This window comes from Sceloporus occidentalis, unplaced genomic scaffold (genome assembly GCF_023333645.1).
Source record: "Sceloporus occidentalis isolate IW3139 unplaced genomic scaffold, rSceOcc1.0.p SCAF_2, whole genome shotgun sequence".
Classification (NCBI taxonomy): domain Eukaryota; kingdom Metazoa; phylum Chordata; class Lepidosauria; order Squamata; family Phrynosomatidae; genus Sceloporus; species Sceloporus occidentalis.
Window position 1 is genome coordinate 20302051 of NW_028316982.1, and position 12593 is coordinate 20314643.

Below are 12593 nucleotides of genomic sequence, written 5' to 3' on the forward strand. Positions count from 1 at the left end.
ATAGCTGTTAGGAAAGCATCTCCTCTACTTACTGCTAAGTGGGTACTACAGCAAGGTTCAAAGGAAACAGGGAGATTTGGTGAGGGAATCATAGAATCATAGAGCTAGAAGAGACCTCACAGGTCATCCAGTCCAACTCCCTGCCATGCAGGAACACACAATCAAAGCACCCCTGACAGATGGCCATCCAGCCTCTGTTTAAATACCTCCAAAGAAGGAGACTCCACTACACTCCGAGGAAGTGTGTTCCACTGTCGAACAGCTCTTACTGTTAGGAAGGTCTTCCTAATGTTTAGATGGAATCTCTTTTCTTGTAGTTTGCATCTACAGAGATGCAACCATTCCTGATACTTCCAAAATCCTGGTGCTTTGACTCTGTGAAGCCTTGGATGCAGTACAATAGGGAAGGAGCAGCAAAGAATCTTTCTCAGATGGAAAGTATCAAAGCCCCTCCAACTGTTTGGTAGCCATCTTACCAGTAGCGGCTGCAGCCGTTTTGAAATAGCTATCCAAATGCTGAACCCTTCCTGTGCAAGCAGGCTCTTCACCTTGAACAGCTCTTGTCTAAAACCTGAAATGGATTTACCGCTCTGTTGAACTGGGAGACATCAGGTGCTACTGCATCTTACTTAGCTGTTCCTATAACTTCTGAAATTTCTCCCTAAGAATGTAAATTTGCTTCACTGAGCCATGTCCCTCATCAGCTGGAGTCTGTGAATGTTAATAAAACATTTCCTAAAATCTGTTTTTAAAAAATTCTGCGCATTTGCTTTGTTCTGTTTTATATTTATTCCCTGGACCACCCTCATTGGGTTTCAAAATGTTCTTAATGGTTCTACCATAGGAGAACTATTTCTTCTTGCCCTTGCCCTTAGCCTTGCCCTTATCTTTGTCTTTTCCCTTTCCTTTGCCTTTCTCCTTGCCCTTCTTTTCTTTCTTCTCTTTCTTGGCTTTCTTTATCATTTTCAGGATCTCCGCAAAGGGGCCAATCCCCTTCCGCACCATGATGCCACGCCATCGAGCTTGGACCTGGGAGTTAGGGGAAGAATCGGAAAGATGTTGAAAAGCTCCTATCTGTATTTCAGATATTCAGAAAGCAATGTAAAGTTTCTTTCACTCTGAACAATTATAGCAATTTGATCCCACTTTAATTGTCAAGTCTGGATGCTATGGAATCCTGGATTGGGAATTTGGAAAGAAACTTAGAATTCTCTGTCAGAGAGCATTAGTGCCTCACCAAACTACAAATTCAAACTACAAACAAGTCCCTTGCCAAACTACAAATTCTAGGATTCTGTGGGATGCAGCTGTGGCAGTTAAAATGTTTCTCAAACTGCTATGAGTATGCAAGGTGAAAGAGACCATAGGCTGTTGGGTAGTCACTTTCTTCCTAAAAGAGGATTCAGTCAGTACTAGAGGAAAAATCTCTTGCAGGAATTATAACTCTTCTAACTCCTTCTCCTTTACTGCCACTCCCATTTATCAAGGCAATAGAAGACTATCCCTTTTAAGGCCTTACACTCTTCAAAGAAGGATTGGACCCTAGACAGGGGAGTAATCTGGTGTAGGGGAGGGAGGATTAAAGTCTTCAGTCTAACACTACATTGATCAAGATAAATATCTCACTTGCAGTTCTCCAAGGTACTGCAGCCAATATCAGCTACATGGATGGAAGCTGTAGTAGATTTTTTTGTATGGACTTCATCTCCCAAAATTTCCATGGGATCCATGGACACAGGATTATGGGAGACACAGTCCAAAAATAGGGAAAGAGGCAAAGGATCCCCATTGTGTAAATTGTATGTAAATATAAATTTGGGGTGGGCAAAGTGCACTAGATGTTGGACTGCAGCTCCCAGCACTCCTGGCCTATAGACAATGCTGGATGTAGCAGTTGATCAGCATCTGGAGAACCTTATCATTCTCAATTGATATAGATTCTAAAGGGCGTGCCTTCAACTCCAGGTGCTGGAGGCTCTATTTCAGAAGATGGAACTGTCAAAACCACTTCTAAGGTCCAAAACACACTACAGAAATATTCCAGTTTGAGATTGCTTTAACTGCCCAGTGGTAGGGAATCCTAGGAATTGTAGTTTATTGTGGCATCAGAGCTATCTGACACAGGCTAGATGTCTCACTTATTGTCTCCCAGAATTCACTAGCATTGAACCAGGGCAGTTAAAGTGGTCTCAAACTAGATTATTTCTGCACTATGTTTTGGACCTGAGTTTTCTTTACCTAAGAAACCCTAATTATGTTGAACATTCTCACATACCAATGACATAGATATGTCTGTCCCTGGCTTCCATTCCACTATATGCATTTGAGGAAGTAGACTGAAGTCTACAAAAGTTCATGCTGCCAACTTCTTTATTTCAGTTAGTTTCAAAGGTGCTACAAGATCTCTCTATATTTTGAACTACAACCTCCTTCAACCTCACACAGTTGGTGGCTTAGCATGATGGGAGTCATAGCTGTAAGAAGAGCAGAGCTCGGAAAGATCTAAGATATAGAAATAGTTGATTCCACCCAAGTCCCGTTTCCTTTGAATGAGAGGTTATAAAGAAACAAGGAGGTGGGGGAGAGATCAGAGCGGTAGCCTGGCCTGCAGGATAATGCAAATAGAATCAGCAACCACACACATAATTTGAGCAATTTTCACTTTTGATCCTTCAAGGAATTTGTCAGGAATGTGTCAATTTTCCCTGAGAGGGAGGGAGGATGAACCTGAAATATTCTGTGAAGAGTGAAAGGAATAAAAAAAAGTCCCACCTGACCCTTCAGAAATGAGATGAGTAGTGTTGGTTTTTATAACATTACTTGTAATGCTTTGATTTTGATTTGTACCTTTACAGCCCAGGCCTTCCGTAGTCTTGCATCCTGTAAGTACTGCCATATGGCTGGCAGGCCTTCAGAGAACACTTCCACCGGTGGGTCCATCATTGGGTTTCCGCTGAGTGAAAGAACCTGTAGTTTCTGTAAGCTGTCCAAGTTCTCTGGGAGTTGAAATAACTGATTGCTATGAACTAGTAGCTTTTGCAAACCTAAACACAGAGAATCATAAAAGTGAAGTGTTTCTGAGCCATGTTGTTTAATGTTTACTTTGAAGCTCAAAATAGCTGTTTGTTTGTTGCTGCTGTTTTAAATTGCACGTGCTCAACTATCTAGGTCTTGAAAAATGCACATTCAGCCTCAAGAAAGAGATGTCAGTTGCATTATAATTTCCTTAAGTTAAATAGAGAAGACTGAGGAACCTCAAGGTTTGGGAATCAATCTGATCCTTGTGGGGGTCCCAATCTGGTTCTCTTAACCTCTCCAGTTGGCTATGGAACCAGACAAGTTACTGAATTCTATTCCTAAATTATCCCCCCATCCTATCTCCATGACATCCTGATTTGGTGGTTTCCCAGCTTTTGTATAGGTTTTCCCTATACCTGTCTATAATCGCACTGCTTTTTTTCATGATCTGGGCAGGGGCTGAAACTGGGCTGGGACCATCTGTTATCTCACAGCGCCATGTCCAGATTGGAAACATCCCGTACCTGATTAAGAACCTCTCCCATTACTTTGCTAAGAATGTAAAAGTCCCAATCTAGTATGAGATGCCTCCGATCTGGGCACAGAGCTGTGTGATAAAACACGGTCTCAGCCCTTGCCCAGATCAGAAAAAGATAGCCAGTGCGATAATCTCCCAAGGCTGATATTTTTCTCATAATGCTTCCTTACTGGAAGGAAGAGCTTTAAGCTAAAATATACTGGCCCATAGGTTAAAAGAAGATCCACTCTTGTCTTAGAGACTGCCTAGAACTCTAGTTCCCAAATGGTGTAGGGCAAGGGAACAAAAAACATAGCTGCCATCCTGTTAGTGACATACACGGGCATAACTGAAAATTACACCTTACTATATACTTCTTTCAGGATGGCAGAAGAAGGAATTCAGCACTGCCATTTGCTAAGACTCCCCTGAGCCACCTCCATGTTTGCTGGCTGGCCACCCTTCCCCATAACCATTCAAGTGCTGGTCATGACAATAAAAAGCCATACACAGTTTAGATCCAGACTAGCTGAAAGTCCTTGTCTCTCAGTACAAACCTGTCAAAACAATACGTTCTTCAAGGGAAGCCTTTCTCTCAGTCCCACGACCACCAAGCAAAGACCTTTTTGTTCAAACAGGGTTTAATATTCATTCTTAGGTTGGGGGGGAGGGCTTTCTTTTTGGTATGTGTACGCTGTGTTTATGTTTTTAAACATTTGGATTTTTGACATAATTTATACTGTTTAAATGAAATTATTTTCACTATCTTAAAAAGCCTGCTTCTAAGTTTTTAACCCATTTTATTCGTGAGTCGCCTTGGGAGAAAGGTGGCATATAAATAAAATAAATATTACTTATGATAGGTTCAACTTAGGGTTGCCATAATGAGAGTCAGCATGATGTAGTGGTTTGAGAGTTGGACTAGGACTCTGAGGAAGTGGGTTCAAATCCTGATTCGGTTATGGATAGCCACAAGGTGAGCCTGGGCAAATCACACACACACAGCCTCAGAGGATGACTATGGTAAACCCTCTTTGAAGAAAGTTGCCAAGGAAACCCCATGATAGGTTCACTCTAGGGTTGCCATAAGTCGGAAATGACTTGAAGGCACACAACAACAACAAGGGTTGTCATAAGTAAAAAATGACTTGGAGGCACACAGCAACAATAACAATAGGTATATCATAATTCAGTGGCTAGAGGAAAACAGAAGTAGGATGAGGCAGCCAGGCAGGCAACCCAACTGCTTTCCTGCATCCTCCTGGACCTCCCATGGATTCTCCAGAGGTCCCAGAAGAAGGCATCATATTTCTGCAACCATCTGCAGCTGTTGTCTACCTGCCTCTTATCCTCACCCCCAATCCTCTGAATGGCCAGGGGAAGGACTAAATCAGAAAACAAGTTGGTTGAGCACATCAAGAATGGATACAAGACTTAACTATGCCTGATGGAAATTTATGATGCATCAATGTGATATGGGTTCCCAGACCTAGTATTCCATTAGACTGTACCAGATCAGTATGAATTCATAAGGAGAATGATCTCATCAACCTTCCTGAAAGTTTATGTAGTCCATCCTCTATACTGATTTTTCGGGGGGGGGGGGGGTCCTTGTTTCTTTTTAGACCACAAGTGGCTTACAACAAATTTTAAAAAATCATTAAAAATCCACAAAATCCAAATGTTAACAGGAGATTAAACCATCAAAAATTAAAACCAAATTAATATATATATAATTAAAGTGCACACACATGCCAGTACAACAATTAGCAACATCCAGGACATTATCAGGTGGATGGGCCTTATGAATGAAATGGCTGACTTAAGGTCAAACTGGAAATGACATAGCAATCATCCAAGTTATGCAAAGAAAGAAAACTTGTTACTTGATTTCTATAATTATGAGATTTCGGCTTTGAAGAAAACCAAAACTGGTACCTAAAGGATGTTACAGTTACACTGAGAGGATGTCTTTTCAGCCTCTCATTTCCAATGTTTTATTACCTTGTAAGCGGCATATGGAATCAGGCAGCTCTATAATAAAGTTGTTGTGACAGTCAAGTACTTCCAGGTTATTCAGTAAGCCAATGGTTGTTGGAAGATACTCCAAATTATTGTTCTCAAGGTACAGTTCCTTCAGGTTCTGGAAGAAGAGAAATTCACATCTTTGTATTTGGATTATGGGAACCAATGTGGTGTGGTGGTTTGAATGTTGGACTAGGACATTGAGAGACTAGTTCATATCCCTACTTAGTCATGGAAACCTATTGGGTGAACTTCGGTAAGTCACACACTCTCAGCCTCAGAGGACGGCAAATACAAAACCCCTCTGAACAAATTCTACCAAGAAACCCCTGTGATAGGTTCTTCTTAGGGTTGCCACAAGTCAGAAATGACTTGAAGGCACACAAGATCAACACCCCCATCAGAGCTGGCAATGTTGGCACAAACCCTTCTGAGCTCCGAGTCCATTATATTCAGCTCCTTGCTTCAACCTCCGCATTAGGTTTGGGTCATGGACATATCCTCATCCTTCTCCTTTCTTTGCATTAGTTGTGGAGCAAGAGAACCAAAAAGAAATAGGATCTAGTTGGCAAGTGCTGGTGCTGTTCACTCTGGAGCAATGCTTTCTTGCAGCTCCAGAGGCATTGGGGCCAGAGGGATTAAAATGGAAGACCCTGCCCACAGCTATCCAGACTCCAATGCGAGTGCCTGGCCAGTGCTGCCACACTTTTTCGGTCAGGCTCTGGGTCACCCTGTGAGCTCAGACCACCTACAGTTGACAAATGACACTAGGCTTCCACCCTTGCACTTGGCTTCCTTGTTCGCCATTTCAGCGTAGATGCTGAGCAAAAGATACTTTAAGGATCCTTAAGAAGCCTATGTATGGGGCCAGATTGCCTGATGATATGCAGCATGGATGGCCAACATATGTGCTTTCCTTGTTCTGTATCAGAAGGACAAATGAGAGCAAATCCAGCACCGTAGCTTCATAGTTATGGACTCTGTATGAGGGAGACACTGGTTCCATTCTTGCCCAGTGACAGATTCCATATCAGTCTCCCATCCAAGTACTAACCAGGGTTGACTCTGCTTAGCTTCCAAGATCAGACAGGATCTGGTGCATTTAGATGTATATTTACCCTACTAATAAATATTTTATGGATTACACGAGTCCAGATTCAGCGCTCTGGATCAATAGGAAATAATTAACCAATTCAACATGCTTGGCAGACAATAAGGGAGGCCCACTAAATACAAAAATGCCCCCTTAGATGTATATGGTCTTAATGTGAAAGGGGCCCTTCTTCCCCAGTCCTGCTGCACTTGAGCTATTAGGGAGAGCTACTGCTGAGAGCCAAGTCCTGTTTATTTTCTTACCTGTAAATTACTGATGTTTTCTGGTATATCTGCAAGCTTGGTTCCTTTGTCTTGCCCCATATAGAGTTTCTCTAGTGATCCAAGTCGAAATATTTCCTCTGGAAACCAGGCGAATTTGTTGCTGGTCAAGCCGAGGGACTTTAGCTGAGACAGTCTGTGTACTTCTGGAGGTATCTTGAATAATTGTTATTGTTATTATTTTCAAAATCAAAATTCTGAAAAGGGAATATAGCACTAAGATTGCCAGGTCAAGACTATTCCAGTCTACATTGAAGAATTAATGCAGTTTGCCATTGCTTTAACTGCCATTACTCAGTGTTATGGAATTCTGGGATATTTAGCTTTCCCTGTCAGAGAGCTCTGGTGCCACAACAAACTAAAAGTCCCAGGATTCCATAGGATGGAGCCATGACAGTTAAAGTAGTGACAAACTGGTTTGACTGCTGGACTATAGCCCTGGAGGCTCCCCACTCAGCTATGGAAACCCACTGGGTGAATTTGGGCAAGTCACACACTCTCAGCCCCAGAAAACCCCATGATACTTTCGTCTTAAGGTAGCCATGAGTTGGAAACAATGTGAAGGCACACAACAACAACAACAACAACAACAACAAACAAACTGCATTAATTCTACATTTTGGCAGCAGCATGAGATTCAGGGGCCAAAACCTAAGTGTTAGGGATGCCCTGTTGCAATGTTATAGGAGGTGCTGTCTGATGATGCTACAAGCATGATGTTATGAGGGACAGCCCTTGGTGAGGTCTATAGGCATGAGACATGAAGCATCAACCACAGCTGCATTCCATTTTTGCCATTCAAGGGGAAAATAACAAATCTAATACGTAAATGAGAAATCTATATATACATACACACTTTTAGTGCAGAGTTCTGATCCTGATATTCTCCCACTCAACCTCAAGATAGGAGAAGTGTGGCCAGGCACTGGGATATTGTTGTTATTGTGTGCCTTCCAGTTGTTTGCGAATTATGGCAACCCTAAGGCAAACCTATCATGGGGTTTTCTTGGCAAGATTTGTTCAGGGAAGGTTTGCCATTGACTTCCCCTGAGGCTGAGAGCATGTGACTTGCCCAGTGGATTTCATGGCCAAGCTGGGAATTGAACCTCTGGGATATACCATATGTAGGACTCAAATTGCAGCATTCTGCTGGGGAAAGAAGTATAGCAATAGCAAAAGCAACTTCATTTACATACCACTTCATACTGAACTAAGCAGTTACTAAGCGGTTTACAACTTTAAGCTAATTGCTCCCAACAAGCTGGGCATTCATTTTAGTAACCTTGGAAGGATGCAAGCCTGAGTCGAGCTTGAGCCCAGGCTGGTATCAAACTTGCAACCTTATGGTTTGTGAGTGAGTGGCTGCAGTACAGGCATTTAACCACTGCACCACCAGGACTTCTATTATCTATCATCTGCAAACACAGCAAATATAACAGTTCCAGGTATGAACAATTATCTGTGGGTGCATCTAAACTGTAGAAATAATACGGTTTGGCATTAATCCAGTTTGACTTTAACTTCCATGGCTCCATTCTACAGAATCCCAGGATTTGTAGTTTTGTGAGGCACTGGCATTCTTTGGCAGAGAAGGCTAAAGACCTTGTAAAGCTACAAATCCCAGGCTTCCATAGAATGGCACTACAGCACTTAAAGTGGTGTCAAACTGCCTTATTTCTACAGTGTAGATGCACCCATAGACAGTTGTTCATACCCAGAACTCTTATATTTGCTGTGTTTGCATACCTTTGGTAATTTTGCCTGCCCCTTTTCTTTGGATACCTAAACTGTGCTTCCAAATGATCAGCTAAAGTTTTAAATTATTGAAATGCTAGACATTTGGGGACTGAAGGAAAATTTCATTTAGGGGTCAGAATTCACCCTCATCACCATAGCTATATTCTTGCTGTATTTCCCTATGCCTACCACAGGGAGTTTTTAAATGACTTTTTAAATGGATCTGTATTCTTTTACTAAATTTACTGTATTTTTTACTAAATTCAAAATATGGTAAATTAGTTCTGTTGCATTTAGAGGTTTTTCCCCTCTTCTGCTGAGTGTGGCCCTGGGCTTCTACCCCTAAATTTTGTCTTGATGGTTCCATATGAGACGTGAGCAACAAAACTAGCTTTGGGGGCGTGTAAGGGGACTGGAGGCTTTTTACCTGTGCCCTCTCTCATGTTTTCATTGAAGCCACCATCATTTTACTAGTTATTGTGATAAATTAAAGACACTAATCTGCTTTCATTATGTATTGTTGGGCCCTACATTCGCTATATTATTATGTTTAGGTAGACTGAAATTTAATTTTAAGTCCCCTTCTACTTATCCATACCTCACTTATCTGATTGTCATCCAATGACAGCACTTCCAGATTTTCCATTGCACAAATCTCCCTTGGAAATTCCTCCAAGAGATTTTCACTCAGATCTAATATCATCAAATTGGTGAGCTTAGCTAAAGAAGGATGCACCGTCTGCAACGCACAGTTTTTTAGGTAAACCACAATGAGTGACCTCCAGCGACGAATCTGGCGGGGGAAGCTTGCCAATTCATTCCCAGACAACGCAAATTCTTTCATTTCTGACAACTCCTTTAAACTTCGAGGAAGTTTGTACAGATGGTTATTCGACACATCCAAAATGGACAGTTTTGAGCACTTGCTCAGTGTATCAGGTACAAATGTCAGATTGTTATATGCAATGAAAAATTGAGCTAGACTTTCCAGGAAGCAAATTTCCTCCGGTATGGAGTTCAGACCATTTTTTTCTAGATCTATTATCTCCAGATTATACAGATGACAAAGTTCTGTGGGGAAAATTTCAAACATGTTGCCTTTTAGATAGATCTCTGTAAGCTTGGTCATATTGACTATTTCTTTGGGAAGGCAAGTTAGATTATTTGTAGACAAGCCAAGTAGCTCTAGGTGATGGAGATGTTTGCAGATTTCCACTGGAAATTCATCCAGGTTTATATCATATAACCTGAGCTGACAAAGTGCTCTCAGTTTACTGATGATATTCAGTGAATCACGAGAAAGTGGATTATTGCTTAAATCCAAGCTCTGAAGACATTTCAGTTCTCCAAGTTCCTCGCATAAATATTCAATGTTATTCTTATTCAGATAAAGGACTTTCACATTTGTAAGTTGACAGATATTTCCAGGGATGCTCTCAATCATATTTCTTTCCAAATGCAATTCCTCCAGATCTTCCAGATCAAAAACTTGCCAGGGGATTGTTGTCAGTTTCTTGTTGGCTAAATCAACAAAAAAGATCCGGTCTGTGATTTGCACTGGCACGACAACTTCCTCTATTGGTTCTTCAGCTACTATGTCTTCATTTATTATGTCTTCGCTTTCTTCTATTTCTTCTAGTTCTTCTTCAATCACTGGCACATTGAAATGTTCCAAAGTAAGGGCACTAGTTCTAAAGCAGGGAGATTTTTTTCTTTCAAGGAAGGGACTGCTCAAAGTATCAGCCATAGCTCAGCTGGTTTTGACTATGAAAAAGGAAGAAGAAGAAAGAAGAAATGCTGAGAACAGTATAGCAGTTCCTTGATAGAAACAGAAGAATGTGATTATGAACAAAAGCATTTCCATTAATGAGTTTCAGATATTTCTGGAATAAGAGAGTGTTACCCAAAATACTAGGGTCTCAGGAGGGCACCCAGAAATAATATTTAATAGGGGAATTAATCTAGCTCAATAAAATTATGCTCTGGCTGGGGCTACGTTCAGCCTAGTATCTAACCCTGTGTTTCCTGGTTCCAAATCACACAGCCCTCCAGAGGCAATTCTAAATAGGCTTTGTAGTTTTATTAGGGAATAATCAACACATGCATGCACACACTATCTCATGCGTGCACATACAAGAATTAACAAAGCAAAGGTGGGAGAAGGTGAAAAGTAGAGGCCTTGCTAATTGATCCTGAGGCATGGCTCCAATCAAGGGGCATCCAGAATGGAGGTAACTCAGTAGTGGTAAATGGGGTGGCTGGCTTATTGGGGAATCTATTAGAAGTTGAACTAATTTATAAGTAAAACTATTTTTATATGTTTTACGAAGAAGACTAAGGCAGGCTCTGATGTTGTTGGGTAGACATGGGACATTATAGTGCTTTGTGTTCTCATTTGCCATTGTGGTACTATTGCCATGACCACAATTGACCCTGAAACTTATCTTAAAAGCCAGTCACCTGTTTGGAGTGACAGAGGGCTGTGCTGCTGGTGAGCAGGCCACTACAGGATGATGTGACCAGCCTCCTCCCACCAATGAGTGAGGCTGCAAGGAACAGAAGCAAGGACCCCTGTGTGTAACTGTCATAACTCTTGATTGCAGCATCACCCACTGGCAGGAATGAGATGGTCATGTCATGTCATCCTATAGCACCCTGCTTGCCAGCAGAGCAGACCTCCATTGCTTTGGACAGCCAAATGATTTTTAAGGTCGTTTCAAGAGTCTGACGGGCTGATAAAGCATGTGGATCTTGGCTTCAGTTTATTTCTTTTCTCTGTTGGTACCTGTGGCTGGAATCTTACATCACTGAGCACAGTGTAAAAGTTCTGTGGTCAGACCTATGCTATGGGTCCCCTCTCACCACCTCAGGACTCAGCATTTCGCTACAACAGTGACCCCTCTGCAGCCATTCAGTGGGTGGTCAAAAGCGGGGTGGGGGGAGGTTGGAATAGCATCTGGCTATGAGGACTGTAGCCAGATGCAGACCAATAACATAATCCAGTGAGGGTCCTCCACTGGGGTCCTCCAAAAGTCATGGGGGTACATAACCAGACACCTCACAAACCCTCTCCTCTCTGCTAGCCACTAAGTGGCTGAAGGGGGAGCTATGACAGTAAAATGATGAGTGTTGGACCACATTCCAGATGGATAGACTGAACCAAGAAAGCCATGCCTCTGGGTCTACAAGACCTGAGCAGGGTTATTAATGAAAGAGTGACTTGAAGGTCTGTCATTCATGGGGTCAGTATATGACTTAACAGAAGTTAACAACAACATTGGCCTTACTTTGGGCATTGTGGAGAGAGGAAGACAATACCATTACAATGACCCCCAAAAGACATATGTAGACATATATAAGTGTAATTTGGACTTATGCTAGTATATGTCACCAATGGGATGTCAGCCTGTGGGTGAATGGGTGTGGGAGAGAGTGATGTTGTTCAGCTTCTGCCTTGCCAATTTGATTACTCTGCCTAAGAGATCCAGTACTATCTCTCACAGTTCCCAACATATATTCTATTGTTTACTTTCCCAGGAAGCTGCCATGGATTTGCATTTATAAATAGAAAAGGCAGTCTAGAGACTTGGGTGTTGTTGTTTTGCAATATTCAGTTTACAAGCGATTGCCACTGTCAACCGCCTCCAAAAGCACAAAGCATTGAGCTTTGGGAAGCTGTTGGTGGCACGATTCCTGCATGGGAGTGGGGAGAGGAGCAGAATTGCCCACTCAGACCATGTGACTGCTTGAGAAGAAGAATTGTAGCAGAAGGGACCTATTACATGAAGGCAATAATGGAATAGCAAGGAGCTTGAGACCTTATTGACAAATTTTGCCCATTAATGATAAGGTGCACTGCAGTGACAAATGAAAGGGGCATTTGCAAGGCAGCAGCATGACAACAAGTTGAACATGAGTCAAC

General features: G+C 42.0%; 1 protein-coding gene across 1 annotated transcript in view; it reads right to left on the reverse strand.

Annotated features, from left to right (window-relative positions):
* Positions 1-665: 665 nt before the first annotated feature.
* The window catches only part of LRRIQ4 (leucine rich repeats and IQ motif containing 4), a 34466-nt gene continuing 22538 nt past the window's right edge, over positions 666-12593 (reverse strand). The window contains exons 2-6 of the mRNA XM_089508877.1: positions 9270-10435; positions 6917-7090; positions 5540-5678; positions 2848-3044; positions 666-1029 (exon numbers count right to left, since the gene is read on the reverse strand). Of these exons, the coding sequence (XP_089365003.1) occupies positions 850-1029; positions 2848-3044; positions 5540-5678; positions 6917-7090; positions 9270-10418 (1839 nt within the window). The 5' untranslated portion in view covers positions 10419-10435 and the 3' untranslated portion in view covers positions 666-849. The remainder of the gene's footprint in view (positions 1030-2847; positions 3045-5539; positions 5679-6916; positions 7091-9269; positions 10436-12593) is intronic.